The sequence below is a fragment of the Papilio xuthus genome, unplaced genomic scaffold, assembly GCF_000836235.2.
Source record: "Papilio xuthus unplaced genomic scaffold, Pxut_1.1 DF828177.1, whole genome shotgun sequence".
Classification (NCBI taxonomy): domain Eukaryota; kingdom Metazoa; phylum Arthropoda; class Insecta; order Lepidoptera; family Papilionidae; genus Papilio; species Papilio xuthus.
Window position 1 is genome coordinate 4,587,933 of NW_013530472.1, and position 16,049 is coordinate 4,603,981.

Sequence of the window (16,049 nt, forward strand, 5' to 3'; positions counted from 1 at the left end):
AGTAAGATAAAATTATCTATCTGTCTCTATGTATAGAAACTGGTGATTGATCACAATCCAGTTATTGCTAGAATTCTGTTTGCAGATCGTTAAATAAAAAAAATTAAAAAATATTTATAAAATTCCAATTTCAAAAAATTGCATAAGCGGTGTAAAATTTTGAATCGTTCAAAAAAATAAATATGTTCTTGTCTTTACTTAATTTCTTGACCTTCTTAGTTATCCGAGCACAACTTGAACTAAGTAAACAGACTATTGTTGAATATTGAGCGAAACGCATTGTTTTTTGTTTCAAAATTTTGTTCCATAGATAATAAATAATCTAAGACATCGTAGTCTTTGAAAATACTAAACATTTTGATAGTATCATCATCATCAGCTCACTATACGTCCCAACCGAGGGGCTCGGAGCCTACCCTAAGTTAAGGGTGATTAGGCCATAATCAACCACGCTGGCCAAGTGCGGGTTGACTTCACACATATCTTTGAATTTCTTCTCAGATATGTGCAGCATCACGATGTTTTCCTTCAACGTAAGATCGTCGGATAAATGTACATATGTAAATCGGAAATCGAAAAACACATTGGTACATGGCGGGAATCGAACCCAGGACCTGCAGATTGCAAGTAAAGTGCTTAACCAATGAGCCACCGACGCTCGCTTTGATAGTATATGCCTTTGAAATTCTAAGAAAACAGTACCTATTTAAGACATGGAAATTTTATAAACGAGGTAATTTAAGACCATTTATTAAAAAATCGTGTAGTTATAAGTTAAGCAAATTCCCAATTTGACGTGTGCAATTCAGTCAGTTTGTATAATGTTTTTATCTCTAAGTAATACTGAACCAATTAATATTGTTATAATTTTTAAATGCGCGTCCATTTTTTTTAAATATGTTTTTTTTTATATTAATTTGTGATAGGAAACCAAAATTAGAAGAATTAAAAATCTTAAATGAGAAACAGATTAGCAAAATATTCAAACGAAACATTGTCCAAAAAAAGTTGTTACGTAAAAACGTCAGTATTTGCGCTTTCTTTTATGGCCTAAGATTTTTTAGAAGTGTCTGTTTTTGTGATCTTGAACTTTGTTCTCTAGACAGTGTTTATAATATTGCGAAGTTGGAGAAAGTTGCTTGTCTCCTCTCCAATAACGTTAAAGCGTAATTTTTAGAAAATATCATGGAATTATAAAATAAGATTGCTCACGATTATAAAAAATCGATTTCTAATTCGTTACTTGATAATTTTTTTTTTCGGAAACAATATTTCAATTCTAAATGAATAATTAAAAAGAAAATAAAAATAAATAATAAGCAAATAATAATTAATACAATTAAAAACGATATAACTATATAACTTACACCTCAAAAACAAAATAAAAAAACACTGGCAACTCACAGTAATCGCGTCGTTTTTCATAATTCTAAATTTAAAAACAATAGAAAAAAATAACGCAATTCGTAATTCTAAATTTAAAAAACTTTCGCCGTGGTAACTTACTTCAAACTAGTTTGTACTGTGGCCGACATTTTCCCGCGCACTACCGACACTCCACGCGCTGCAATGCTGACTGACTTGCTTTGCCGCGCATAGTCACGATAAAACCGTGTCAATATATCTACAGAGCTGCTATTTGATGATCATAAAAATTAATTCTATAGAATTATTAAAGTGTACATTGTTGCAAAATTCTGCCACATTAAATCAATTTGCTTAGCACTTACGTATTGATTTGCTCCCTAATTTATAAGAAATAAAAAAATAGGTTCGTATTTTATAATTTATACTCTTAAATAATACAACAATTATTTCAAAGTAATTTAACAAACTTACAAACTTTACAATAAAAACAGTTAATTATTGTTATTAAAAGATAATTTAAATTTAGTAATTAAAAAGAGCGTGAGGGGTTTAAGCACTTGACTTGCAATCAGTAGCTCCTGGGTTCGAATCCCGTCATGTACCAATGTGTTTTTCGATTTCCTATTTACATATGTAGATTTATCCGACGTTCTTACGGTGAAGGAAAACATCCTGATGCAACCTGCACATATCTGAGAAGAAATTCAAAGATATGTGTGAAGTCAACCAACCCGCACTTGGCCATCGTGGTTGACTATGGCCTAGTCACCCCTAACATAGGGTAGGCTCTGAGCTCCTTAGTGGGTACGTATAGTGAGCTGATGATGAATTAAAAATCCAATGTATTTCAGCATTTAATTTAATATGGTGTGTCAGCTCTAGTGATGTCCGATACACTATTGACAAAAGAAACTAGTCCTTAGAAGCGAGAGTCGTGGGAAAAGCATTTTGCCATCTTTCGTTAACAATTGTCTTCTTTGCTGCAACAACAGTTGAAGGAGATGTAACATGAGATCTTTCATTAACGACATTTGAATATATGCGATAAATTACAATGTTGTTCGAACAAAAATGTGCATGAACCGCCATATTGTGACGTCACATCTGTCAAATTAAGGTGAAGATAAGTAAAACAGACTTTCATAGTGTTTTAAATAATGTTTATTTTATATGTAAATATTTAACTTCAAATAATAATTGCGTAATTTTTTTCATTGCAAATTTTTTTGACAGAACTAGGTCGTTGACCTATTTATTTTTATTCCAAGCGCATAGATCTCCCTTATTGTGTCACATTAGATATTTTACAGATTAAAAAAATAAAACCAAAATATTTCCTTCCTTATTTGTTCTTTTATACTTCTATTTCCATCTCTGTCTCATAGATTGTTCACCCTTAACGTTACCACATTGACTCTTGCAATCCTTTATGTTGGTATCAATATATTGATATTTATAAATAGGCATAGATAAAATTATTACGTCTCTTTCTTTGTTCTTTGTTTATTCTATTCCCATCTCTTTCTAGCACAGACTGTTAACCCTGAGTGACCACTGGCTCTTGCAACCCTTTAATAATGTAGCAATATTGATAAAAAAAAGATTAGATTGTAAGAAATGTAATTTCTATGTGATTGTACCTTATCATTACAAAGGTGGTTGTTCATGATAAGTCACGTATTGTACTAATGCCTCTTTTTGAAGTACATAAACTATATTGTACACCAAATACAGTAAATATATGTTGTACACTGAAACAAAGAAACAACTTTATTAATCCTGTAAAGAAAAAGCCAAACAACAGTTTAATTATTAACAAGATTTTAAAACAATAATCTTACTCTTACTGATATAAATGCGAATGTTTAGATCAGTCTTTCCCAAAGTGGGCGATAACGCCCACTTGAGGGCGCTGCAGATCTCAAGTTGCAGGTTATAGTAAAAGTTTCGTTTAGAATTCTCCGTTAATATACATATATAGGTCACAATAATTAATTAATTTAATTTGAAGTTATAGTGGTTTTTAAGTATGTGAAAATATGGGGGCGCTAAATAAAATTTATTCTCAAAGTGGGCAGTAGACAAAATAAGTTTGGGAACCACTGGTTTAGATGAATGGAATGATAGATGTTTGTATGATGGTATCTCGGAAACGGCTTAATGGATCTTACTGAAATTTTGCACAGATGTAGAATATAGTCTGGAAGAACGTATAGACCAATTGTTAAGTTTTTTTTTAATTCCCCGAGACGAAGACGGTTTGGCTATGAGCTTACTTATATTTATTGCTAGCATTAGGTTTATGTTAAAGAGATTTCACGCCACTTTCAGTGTGCCTAGCACTAATATCTGTGATAGAAGCCTTCGTATCGTCATCTTTATGTCTAAACTAGGTTTAATCCATTCGAGCGCTATAAAAAAACTTAATTAGTAGCTTATGTGAACTTCCAGGCTATGTTCTACACTATGCCAAATTACAATGACATCCATGCATCCATTCTATAGATACCTTCTAACAAACATCCATCCAAATATTCGCATTTATAATATTAGTAAGATAAATATGAGTTTTTTGGTGTACTTTACGCCCCATCGATGATGATACGATGGTGATTGTCACTAATATTCGTACTAGACCCACAGAATAACATAAAGAAATCCAGCTTAATAAACCCCAAAAAAATTATAATGGAATTTAGATGTTCGTTTGTTTTATAAATTCACAATTCTAATAACACCTTATCTCTTTTAGACAAAAGACCCATATTTAAACAAGATATTTGAACGGTGAATCATTAATAACAAGCACTGTGGGAAAATCTGTATTAAAGAGCATGAGTTATCAAGCAAATGGACAATAATCGTGAAACCAAAATTAAACTGGTGCTATGAGTTTTCACTGCAGAATTACTTTTAGTTCATTTGGCGAGTTCATTAGAATCATTTGGAGAGAATGGCGCGCTTTCCTTACCAAGTCAAGTGTCAATTTGTTTTTTTTTTAATATTAGCCGATTTTTTGTAAATTTATTAATATTTTTTTTATCATTTCAAATAAGCTCTAGGCTTGTTCCTAAGATATGGATTACGACAATAGCCGAATGGCGGGATTCGAACCCCCGACCTCGTGATCGGAAATAAGTGCCCTTAGCCATTAGGCTATTGACGCTTTTGATTAGTGAGGGAACATAAACGTTGATATTTTAATAAGGCTAGTGTTGCGCCGATACACCGGCACTGTGTCGGATTTTCTTCCTAACAATACATGTAGAAAATCATATTTTTATCTCACACATTTTCTACGACAAAAAATAGAGAAAACAGTATGTTATCATACAGGTTTTGCGATAGTAGAAACTCACGATTATCTACTCTATTCTATCTATATCACTCCACTTTACTGTCAATTTGGTCTATGGCTAAAGTTCAGTTTGATTTGATTTTAGTATTTGAAATTTCCTTATAGTTTTTTTTTTAATAATAACTAACCTGTAACGCAAACGTAGCTGATATTTTCCATATAATTGTTAAAATTGAAGAAAGTTAAATCAACTATTATAGTTAATAAAACATAAATCAATCCCATATAGAAACACACCTTTAAAAGATCTCGCCTTTTCTGAAAAATAAAAGTTAAAAATTAAACAACTCTTTCTAAATTGCTTCCCTTGGTTCTGCTGCAGATCTTAAAAAGAACTGAACGTCTTCATCTCCAATTCTCTATTATTTTTTAATCCTTTTGTAAGTAAAGTACTTAATAGTAAAATCAAGTGTCTTGAATCAGAGCGACGAGTATATATACTCTATAGTTAAATTATGACCTCCTACAGACTAAATAAAATGATTGTAATATGTGAAGTGACATTCGATTCGAACTCTAAAACGCAATGCGACTACAATATCTTAATGTCTATGGGCATCTGTCACTTAGTTATTGGATTAAATGTAGGTTGCCGCTTGCTAGTTTTTCACATAGCTAATAAGATGACGATGATGATGAACATTTAGTTAACAAAACAGATCACAGATTCAACATATTGAGTTAACGGACAATCAACAAAACTACTTTATGTACTTCCACTGACAAGACGTTAGTTAATAAAACAGTTCATAGTTAGTTTACAGATAGTTATTCAACATATTGAGTTAACGGACAGTTAACAAAAGTTATTTGTTTTTTTACTAACCAAATTATTAACTTATGTACTCCCACTAACAAGATGTTAGTTAACAAAACAGTTCACAGTTAGTTAACGGAGAGTTAACAAAAGTTATTTGTTTTTATATTAACGAAATAATTACCTTATGTACTCCCACTAACATAATGATAGTTAACATGACGTCGATTATATTCAGAGCTATTGTGATAGGTAGATGTATATTAGGTTCCAATGTCAGTGTTGTAACAGTTATATGACCTGTCGTCTTTGACTCTACCAACATGTATATCAAGATAGGAAAAGACAACAAGATGAATACCTGAAAATATTAATACTAATTAATTAAAAAGAAAGTTAACTTTAGTTAAATAAATATCTTTTAGTCGTCAAAAACAATATATACATATAGTTACAAAGAAAGTAAACAAGTGAAGTTAATTTAAGAATTAATGAAGTCGTAATTAAGAGTAATTAATAAAATACTTCATCTCTGTCATTATTTTTGATAAAACAGAGATAGCGATATCTTTTAAACCGGGTTTTTGGTCTCGGAAATCGACGGTAAATGATTATAAATTCATTTACAAACAAGGATTAGTATTAAGTCATCTATAATTCAAATAATTAAAACTCTTGTCTTACTTCTAACTAATGTTATAAATGCGAATGTTTGGATGGATGGATTTTGTTTGAAAGTATCTCCAGAACGGCTGAACAGATCTTAATTTATTTTGGTATACATATAGAACATAGTCTGGAAGAACACATAGGTTAAGATAAATTTATTTTGCCTCCGCGCGGACGGAGTCGCAATAGCTTATTAACTATAATTGATATAAACTCACCAGATTGCAGTAACTACATATTAGGAGACCACGTCGTAAAGGTATACAGCAACAAAATTTTTTAACCACGGGGAAATGAGGGCTCTCGAATTTAATACATTTAGTTAACTCCTCCATTACAAATTTAAATAATATTAACAATTTATTAACCCTAATTCAAGTTGATTTTCAAAACTTCAGAAATTTTACTTTCTTACTGAGATCTGAAATAAAAACAATAATTAAACATTAAAATAATAGTTAAAGTAAAAAATTACAAACCAATCCGTGTCAGAGACAATATGTTTTAAACGGAGATTTTGGGCTCAGAAACCCACAATCAAGTTGTCTTTTTTTATAACAGAAGAGAGCAAATGAGCAGAACACCGAGGTGTCCAACGCCCATGGACATAAGCAATACCTGAGAAACCGCGGATGCGTTGCCGGCCTTTGAGATAGTGATACACTCGCTTCTTCAAGGACCCTAAGTCGTAGCGGTTATTCCTCTTCTTTTTATCTTCCGTTAATGAATAACTAACGCTAACTATAAACTACGATTAGAAATGCCACACTATATGTACCGAATTTTAAATTATAATACAAATAACCCTAAAAACTCACTTTATTTGTAAGAAAGAAACGGTTTTTTGCCTTTGCTTTTCCATAAACTTAAAAAAAGATAACAAAAACCCAACAATATTAAAAATAACAACACTAGAAAGGACACAGAAGAAATCCCAATCCAAACTGTTTGGATTAAGCGAGACTCAAAATATGTCGTAAGAACATACTTTAGACAATTGGATATTTCCTTTTTACCACCTACTACAAAATATAATTTAACGCACGAACATGATACATCGCTTGTTAGAGCTACAATAAAAAATATTGTATGGTCTAATGCAGCAATGTATGTTGAGTTTTATAAAAAACGGATATTAATTTGCTAACGCCTACACATTTTTGAAGTGTAGTTTAAACAGTTTAAATTTATTAATCCTCGTTAAGATTGCAATTTTTAAAAACTTATAACCTATGTTTAATTGTATTGAAAAATACGGGAGACAAGTATCTTTTAGGAACTGACAGTCATTTTTCAAAAATTAATTTTACTATTTAAGATCAATAGTGTCAAAAAACTGAATCCAAACATCCTCAAGATGTCTACTTAGGTAGAAAACTTATTTATGTAAAAGAGGGCCAAGACATATTTACAAACTAGCCTTATAAAAATAAATAGCAAATTCTTCAACAAGTGCTCTTGCTGATGAAACTAGAATTACGATTTTAGTATCTAAACGCAGATGGGGCTGTCTCACAAAATATGCCCATTTGTACTTGCTGCGCAAACTAGAGGTGACAGGCTAAACTTTCATCTCATAGACTAACTGTCAGTGACTTTGTCAGTGGTAGAGCCCGCTTTAACATCTTCGCACGAATTGGCCCGACTCGCCCGGTGAAATACCACGACCACCCTTTTTCTTATAAGGATAGGATGGTGAAGTGGAAGTGGACTTTCCGGATGAGAGTATGCATGGAAAAGGAAAATATTTTCACTCTTTGCATCCTTTCCTCCGTCGATTGAAGTTAGGCAACGCATATGCAATTGCGTGTGTCTATGGGCAACGGTCACTTCGCTATTTTAGCGATTTCAGGTGGCCGCCCGTTCGGTTGCCACCTTATGATATAAAAAAAAAACTTCTCTCCAATTCATTTAAGTTAAATCAATTGTTTGCAAAAAGAAGATGTCATGGACAGAGCGAAGTGGAAGAGACGGATTTGGAAAGCTTACCCATCTTGCGGGATGCAAGCTAGGCAGAGAGAGTGAGAGAGAGAGTTGTTTGCAAACAACACGAATTTACAAATTGTAAATTCGTCATTGTTTTGATAATTTTCCCAGTGTCGTAAAAATTACAACTTTGATATTCTTTATCAGTTTCAAGAAATTACAACATAAACATACAAATTGTAGTTTGTGATAACGCTGTTATGAAGAATTTATCACGGGGAAAATACATTTATTTATTTACAAATGAAACGTGATTTTTGCGAATTATAACTAGTACATTTAACTTGTTATTTGCCTGTCCGTTCCCACGTATTTTTAATGATACTGTAAATACTCGAAATAGAAAAATCACATTACTTTCCGGAGTTTAATTATAACCTAACTTTTACCGGTATATCTGAGGGTTGACTGTTATTCAGGATTTTACAGTAACATATATAAACAGATATACAGATAAAATATTATATATGTGTATCCGACGCCCACACGTATCATTTCCTGGCTTCCAAGAATGATAGTAATATAAATTGCGTTTAATAAATTTATTTACAATTCATATGGATGTTTGTTAGAAGGTTTCTCTAAAACTGCTGAACGGATCTCAATGAACTATTGTATTCATATAGAACATAGTCTGGAAGAACACATTGGCTACTAATTATGTTTTTAATTCCGCGCGGACGGAGTTTCTGACGACAGTTAGTTAATAATAAATGTTATTACTTGTAAAACGTTAGTTGTTTTACAGTTTATGTTATCAAGGGGAAAGTCAAAGACGCTAAGCATGGTATGAACATTTGCTTTATGATAGACACATAAACAAGAGAAGAACAACGTTAAATGTGGACAGAGATAGATAAAATCTGAATTTGAATGTACTCGTACAGTTAAGAATGGGTTACAATAATTTTGAATGAAAAAGGAATGGATTGTTTATTACAATTTTAAAATTATTAAACATTATATATTGTCGGCGACTCCGTTCGCGCGGAATTAAATCATTAATTACTAGCTTATTTGTTTTTCCAGACTATATTCTATATCCATCCATCCATACATCCAAACTTACGCATTTATATTAGTAAGATAGTATTTATATATAGCTATTTCCTACGTCATTGTCATTGTGGAATAAAAAAAAATTATTGCCTATGCATTATTCAAGACTGGTAATATATATATATAAAAAATAAAGTTATATTTGTTTTTTGTATTTTTAATCTTATATGTGTTCCTTTTATTCAGATACTTTAGCTATTGCCCGCGACTTCGTCAACGTAAAATAAAAAAAAAAACCAGCCTGTGTTACTTCGTGGAGAGATAGAGAGACAAAAATTTAAATTAAAAAATGTGTTATTATAAGTAACGCAAACAGGATGTTTACAAAATATATTCTAGTACTACATACAGACATCGAATTTTAATAACTGTATAGATTTATAGTTAGGTATCATCTCTGATGCTGGTTACACGGATGTTTTATGTTTTTAATTACAGTACTCTGTTAACATTCTGTATGACCACTCGTGTCTGTGTTTATTTTGTTGTATGAGTTTTAATTGATTTTACAATGTTTGTGGAAATGCCAATGGTGGCAAGATGTTGTTTCTGCGCACCCCTTAGATACGGACTTTTGATATGGGCTTATATTAAGTTGGTGAGTTTTTAATAAATATTAGAACATGCTGTATATTCATTTGTATATTAAAGATTCTTTAACTATTAAAAGTGTACTTACCTTGTTGTTATAGTTTAGATGGATGGAACAATAAATGGATAGAAGTTTGTTATTTTAGACAATATTAGTTAGAATCCTTTAGCGCGAATGGCGCGATTTCATTACAAAGTCAAGTGTCAGAATGATTAGTGAGGGGACATAAACATCGATATTTTAGTAAGGCTAGTGTTGCGCCAGTACACCGGCAGAGTATCGGATTTTCTTCCTAACAGTTAGAAGGTATCTCCGGCTCAACGGATCTTGATGAAATTTGACATATAGATGTAGAACATAGTCTAGAAGAACAGATAGGCTACTTACAATTTTTATTTTATAATTCCGCGCGGAGATCGCGGGCGATAGCTGGTAAAATAAAGCTGTTGCCACCCTAGTTTCACCTGCCATCCGCACGGTGACACGCATGAAATCAAACAAGTTTTCTATGTTGCAGGTAACAAGTATACTAGCATTTGGCATAACTCTAGTGTGGATGTTTCTTTGCTTTTTACGGTTTGGACCGTTTAATGTGGATGAGATTTTTTTACTGATATTGATTGTCTCTACCCTAATTAGCCTGATATCTGACATATTCTTCAATTTTGTACTTATTTTGGGCACTCATAAGGTAAGTTACTTAAGTTATATCACAAAATGAAAACATTGTGATAATTGCATTTATCGTTCAAAAGCAAAGATGTGTCTGAAGCAACACGTATTGGAGCTTGGTTAACTTAGGACATCTCTTTCTGTGCCCTTCTGCATTTGCGGATATTTATGGGCAACGGTCGCTTCGTTATTTTGGCGGCCAAGTAACGGCCCGAACTTAAGTAAAGGCACGAGCCGAGGTTCCTGAAGGAGCCCTCGAGCTTAGTTACTCTTAAACGAGGTTTCGGCTAAGTGCCATCTGCGCTCGACCACCTCAAGCCCGGTGAAGCGGTAAATGCCTCCTCAAGGCAAACAGTGGCAATTCAGTCACGCAAACAAAATCGTTATTTTGGAGAATTCTTTTAATAAAAAAAATAACTTAGGTTAGGCTAACCTCGTGGTTGCATTTCGTATTCACCACAAAGATTGTATTGTAATTTATTTTTTGTTTCAGAAAAACCGATCATTATTGTATTTATATTATCGTTATGCTTTCGCTCACGCTGCTATCTTTTTGGTGCTGGGAGTTTTATGGATTGCATATGCGATTGTGGAGAATGGAAAACCATTGAGCCAGCCTGACTCTGTTATATATATTCTGTGTGTGATCTTATCAGTTATCGTTCCTTTAAGTAAGTTTATTTTTATTTATTTGCACATTTATTCATTTTTCAGTCGTGTTACATATTCATCGTAATAATCTTATAAATATTCTTAATAAATACAAGTTTCTTAATAATATAACAAGTTAACTAAACGAATGTATGTTATCGCAAGAAATATGGTCTATTTATATTATATTATAGCGATATAAACATATATAGACAGGGCAATTTATTTCTTGTCTATTCTTTCCATTATCTTGTGTCAAGTCTTTTGAAGTTTCTATTATTTCTTACCAATATGATATGTTAGGATGGATGGATGTTTGTTTGAAACATCCAAATGGCAACTTGATCAAACTTTAATCTTCAAAATAGAGCTTCCCCTTTAATAGAACAAATTATTTTTTTTTCATGATCATACATTAATTATTTTAATTATAATTACTATTTTAGTAGGTTATTTATTTAATAATTTATTTATTTTTTAATAAATATATTAATCGCTTTTTATTAGAAGGACAAATAATTGAACTAATTTGAACTATTATTCCTACAATTACTCTAATTTTTATTGTATTATATGTTTGATTTGGTATATATGTAAAATGTAATCTGGAAGAAAAAATAGGCTTCTAGTTACGTTTTCTTTATACCCCACGGACGGAGTCTGGGGCGACCGTTAGTTTTTAATAAATGCAAACATATGTTTGTGTCCATTTATTATTTCTTAGTTACATTGAAAATGTTAAAATTATTATATTATAATTAAAACTTTTTCATGAATATTAAATTATTTAACGATTTTTTTTTTCAGTTTTACATGTCTATCTCTTCATAGTGCTACGAAGTGAGTTACACAAATTGGAGGCAAAAGAACAAATTAAGTTTGATCCAATCACAGAGTACAAGGCGCGGAAAGAGCATACCATAGAGCAAAAGCCGAATCTGGAAAATTAGAGCTTTTATAACACTATATTTCAATTTAAAATAATATAGTTTATAAATAAGAAAAGTGTTTTATTGTAACATCCTGTAGATTTACAAATTACTAGGGACGGCAAATTAATAACACGCGACCACTACATAAATGGATAGGCGTTTGTTTGGAAATGAAAGCTTTTGTTTCTTGATTTAAACGCGCCTGATGATGTTATAATACTTAATATTATCTATATTACTAGTGTATATTATTAGTAGGAATCTACACCGTTACAAAGCGGTAACCGGTACCATCAGCGCCAAAATGGCGAAAATCAAATAGGCACAAAATACTACGTCTTATAGCCAGTCCATTAATAGAGGTCCACAAATACACAAATTAGGAGTAGCTTAATTTTTGCATAGATTTGTGAATATGGAAGAAGAAAAACAGGTGTGTTAGGGCTGCGACAAAAATCTCTTTCGTAATAGTCGCTATAAATTCTATATTTCTTTCTATGTGTATTTAAATAAAACTTGAAAAAAAGATTGTAAAAATATTTATTTAAAAATATATCGTGCAAGCTGCTTTTATAATACAAATAATTTTATTTTAACAATAAAGTTTATTAATTTAAATCTAATTTTTATGAACTATTATTTTAAACATCAATCTTTTCCATCGTACACGTCGGCTCGTTTTGAATATTTTGAAAGCTAAATTGTGTATTATTTTCAAGCTTCAAAATCTCGCTTCGTACCAACGACAAGAGGTACAAATTGAACACTGAAAAAAAATTATGTTAAAAACATTTTTTTATATCATAAGGTGGCTAACGAGCGAGCGGCCACCTAAAATCGCTGAAATAGCGAAGAGACTGCCCATAGATATACGCAATTGCATATGCCTTGCCTAGCTTTAATCAACAGAGAAGAGGATGCACAGAAAGAAAATATCTTCCCTTTCCATGAAAAATGTATTATTCCTTTTATTGTAATTTTCCTATAAGGTTAAAATGCGAAGGTAAGAGGAAAGATCAGTGGTGTGGAGGAAAGAAAAAGAAATTCTGTATCCAATGTCAATCTAAATTCTATCCTTTAAATAGCATTGCCAACTTATCAACTTCTTACAAATTAGCTTGATGTCAAGTGAATCATTTTCTAAATTGCTATTTTTTATATTTAAAATAATCACAAAAAAATCAAAAAAGAATTTTCATTTTACCAGTCGTTATTTATGATACTTGACAACTAAAATCCGACCGCAACGAGTGCGACATTACAAGGCAATATAAATTTAATCGCACAATACTTATAAAATTTTTGAATACTTATAACAAAATTGAATACTTATTACAAAATTGAATACTTATAACAAAGTTGAATACTTACATATTACTCCAGTTCCAAATATCGATGTCTCGTAAATATTTTGTAGTATATATGAAAATCTCATTTGCATTATGTACTCGAATATCGCGAGACCCAATGCTAAGAGACAGAGGAGGAAAATTATTCCAAGAAAGACCATTGCATAGATGTAGTACACCCTTAGTAACTTTGGATTTTTCTGGAAAAATAAACACGCGAAAATACTCTTATTTTATACTCGGCTTACCTTGAGTTTAAGGGTTAAAAACGTGCTGCACTTAGTATGGTTTTTTAACAACGTATTTTATGTATATAGGTTATGTTAGAAAGAAAATCCGACACTGTACCGGTGTCTTACACATCACTAGTCTTATTAAAATATCGACATTTATGTCCCCTCACTAAGTTTGACACTTGACGTGGTAACGAAAGCGCGCCATTCGCGCCAATTAATTCTAACTAATAATGTCTAAAAGTTTATAAAAAAGTATATGTATTCAGTCGAGTATTTTTAATATTAAAATAATAACATACTGTAAACTATTTAAAAAAAATAATAAAAAAGTTGATTTCTGTCTTTAGCGATAATACTTAATATGTGAATATTTTGTGTTGCCTGTAAAAAGTTTAGATTAAAAAATGTCAAATTATGTTACCTTATGTGCTCCGATGATGAAAATGATAGTGATAATTAATTCAATGACTAGACTTAGGCAGTACAACAATGGTATTGAGTATTCCAACGAGAAATGTTTCGCTGAAAGTGTCATTCCTAATTTTATAGATATCATTGTTGTTAGAAAGATGCACCATGCCTGAAAAAAACAACAAAATAGCTTACTTTAAACAGAAATTTACTATTCAAATATTATAAGTTTCTGACACGAAAATCTTACTAATATTGTAAACGCGAATGTTTAGACGGATAGATCGATGGATGTTTGTTTGAAGGTATCTCCAAAACTGTTAAACGGATCTCGATAAAAATTGGCATATATATAGAGCATAGTCTAAATAAACACATAAGCTACTAATTAAATATTATAAGCGAATTAACAAAACATATTATTAACAAAGTCTTTAGGTAATGCTCCGAAGATACTAGCATCGTTCCCCCCTTTAAATAGCTATACCAATTCTATGTCCGAAGTAGCTGTCAGCTCTTCGGTCCCCTGTGATGTCGACTAACTTTTTTGATATTTTCTTAAAAAGCCTTATAGCGCTAAGATTCCACGGACCAAGCGTCTCGACACCGAATGGGACAAAATCTAATTGTGTATTTCTTATTCCGCGCGGACGGAGTCGCGGGTGTACTATTTAAAATGTTACAATTATAATTAAATATCTAACTCAACTGTATTAGAACTAACTAAAGGAGTTATAGATTTAATTTAATGTTATTTTTATAGCGAAGCTTTTATAGGAAAGTATAAGAGTCGCTCATTATCCAACAGCGTCTGATTTAATAAAGTTACAGGAGTGTATTTTCAACTAATTCGTTATTATTTTGGATTTATAATATTAGTAATGTTAGAAAGAAAATCCGACCCTGTGCTGGTGTATCTGCACAACACTAGCATTATTAAAATATCGACGTTTATGTCCCCTCACTAATCAATCTGACACTTGACTTTGTAAAAGCGCGCCATTCGCGCCAAAAGATTTTAAGTAATAATCTCTATCAATACTTACAAGTTTAAAATAAGCCCAAGCAAGTAATCCATATCTTAATGGTATACAAAAGCAACATTTTGTTATATTTGGCATTTCGAAATACATTTTGAAAAAAATAAAATTAAAAAAAAAAAAGTAGAGAAGAACCTTTACACTGAACCGTCACGACTCTACTGTGATATAGATAAATCTATGTTCACTTATATGCCACACACAACTAGCTGTTGCCCCTGACTCTATCTGCGCGGAATTAAAAAAAAACTTAATTTGTAGCCTATGTGTTTTTCCAGACTGTGTTTTAATTTTTTTTTTCAGAGAGGAATGCTTTATGCGTACTCCATGCCACGATAGTTATGTTCCTAGTTATGAAGCATACCCACTAAACCCGTCTGTTCCTCCTACGCATGATGGCGAGGTCACGGGCACGTTTTCGCTTTCGTCCGCAAGCCCACTTGCGTCTGCTGCCGAGGCAGCTCCCTCTATAAGGGAGGTCGAACCTTGGTAAACACCTAGAGCACACCTCTAAGGTGTACTGTCCCGTGAGACTGTGTTCTACATCTGTGCCAAATATCAGCAAGATCTATGCAACCGTTGTAGAGATATCTTCTAACAAACATCCATCCAAACATTTGCATTTATAATATTAGTAACGTGTTTTATATCGTTCTGACCATTTGCGAGGTCGGTCATTAATATGATAACATTTATTTATCTTACTGGGGTTAATATAATGGTGAGTTTCCACTGAAGAAATATCTACATAAATAGACATAAAATAGACTACATTAAAATTTTAAAAGTTGAATACTTACCAATTTAATTAATTGTTACTAAAAGATCACAGGTGAATAAAATCTGACGTTCTAACAGTGAAGGAAAACATCGTAATGCAACTCATACATATAATAGAAGAGAAGATATGTATGAAGTCAACCCGCACTCGGTCAGCGTAGTTGACTATGGCCTAGTCAACCCTAACTT

At 31.9% G+C, this 16,049-nt stretch overlaps 3 protein-coding genes across 4 annotated transcripts; 1 reads left to right on the top strand and 2 right to left on the bottom strand.

Moving 5' to 3' along the window:
• Positions 1–2,619: 2,619 nt before the first annotated feature.
• On the bottom strand, positions 2,620–6,565 carry LOC106113785 (uncharacterized). 2 transcript variants are annotated; one of them, XM_013306750.1, is made up of 5 exons: positions 6,371–6,565; positions 5,668–5,844; positions 4,855–4,984; positions 3,009–3,119; positions 2,620–2,937 (listed from the first exon to the last, which is right to left on the bottom strand). In XM_013306750.1, exons 1-4 carry the CDS (start codon positions 6,485–6,487, stop codon positions 3,016–3,018), a joined length of 528 nt encoding a protein of 175 aa, XP_013162204.1. In that variant the 5' UTR covers positions 6,488–6,565; the 3' UTR covers positions 2,620–2,937; positions 3,009–3,015. The 2 variants fall into 2 exon arrangements, with proteins under 2 accessions (XP_013162204.1, XP_013162203.1); XM_013306749.1 differs by having other exon boundaries at positions 2,620–3,119.
• A 3,131-nt stretch (positions 6,566–9,696) lies between these two features.
• Positions 9,697–12,112, top strand: LOC106113780 (uncharacterized). The gene is given in 5 exon segments (NM_001312821.1): positions 9,697–9,706; positions 9,709–9,795; positions 10,307–10,480; positions 10,955–11,132; positions 11,920–12,112. Coding segments are annotated over 4 exon segments (582 nt in total). The 5' UTR covers positions 9,697–9,706; the 3' UTR covers positions 12,063–12,112.
• Positions 12,113–12,617: 505 nt separating this feature from the next.
• LOC106113783 (uncharacterized) lies at positions 12,618–15,230 on the bottom strand. The gene is made up of 4 exons (XM_013306747.1): positions 15,087–15,230; positions 14,051–14,209; positions 13,416–13,593; positions 12,618–12,810 (listed from the first exon to the last, which is right to left on the bottom strand). The coding sequence occupies exons 1-4, from the start codon at positions 15,171–15,173 to the stop codon at positions 12,686–12,688; spliced, it is 549 nt and encodes a 182-aa protein (XP_013162201.1). The 5' UTR covers positions 15,174–15,230; the 3' UTR covers positions 12,618–12,685.
• Between the last annotated feature and the right edge of the window lie 819 nt (positions 15,231–16,049).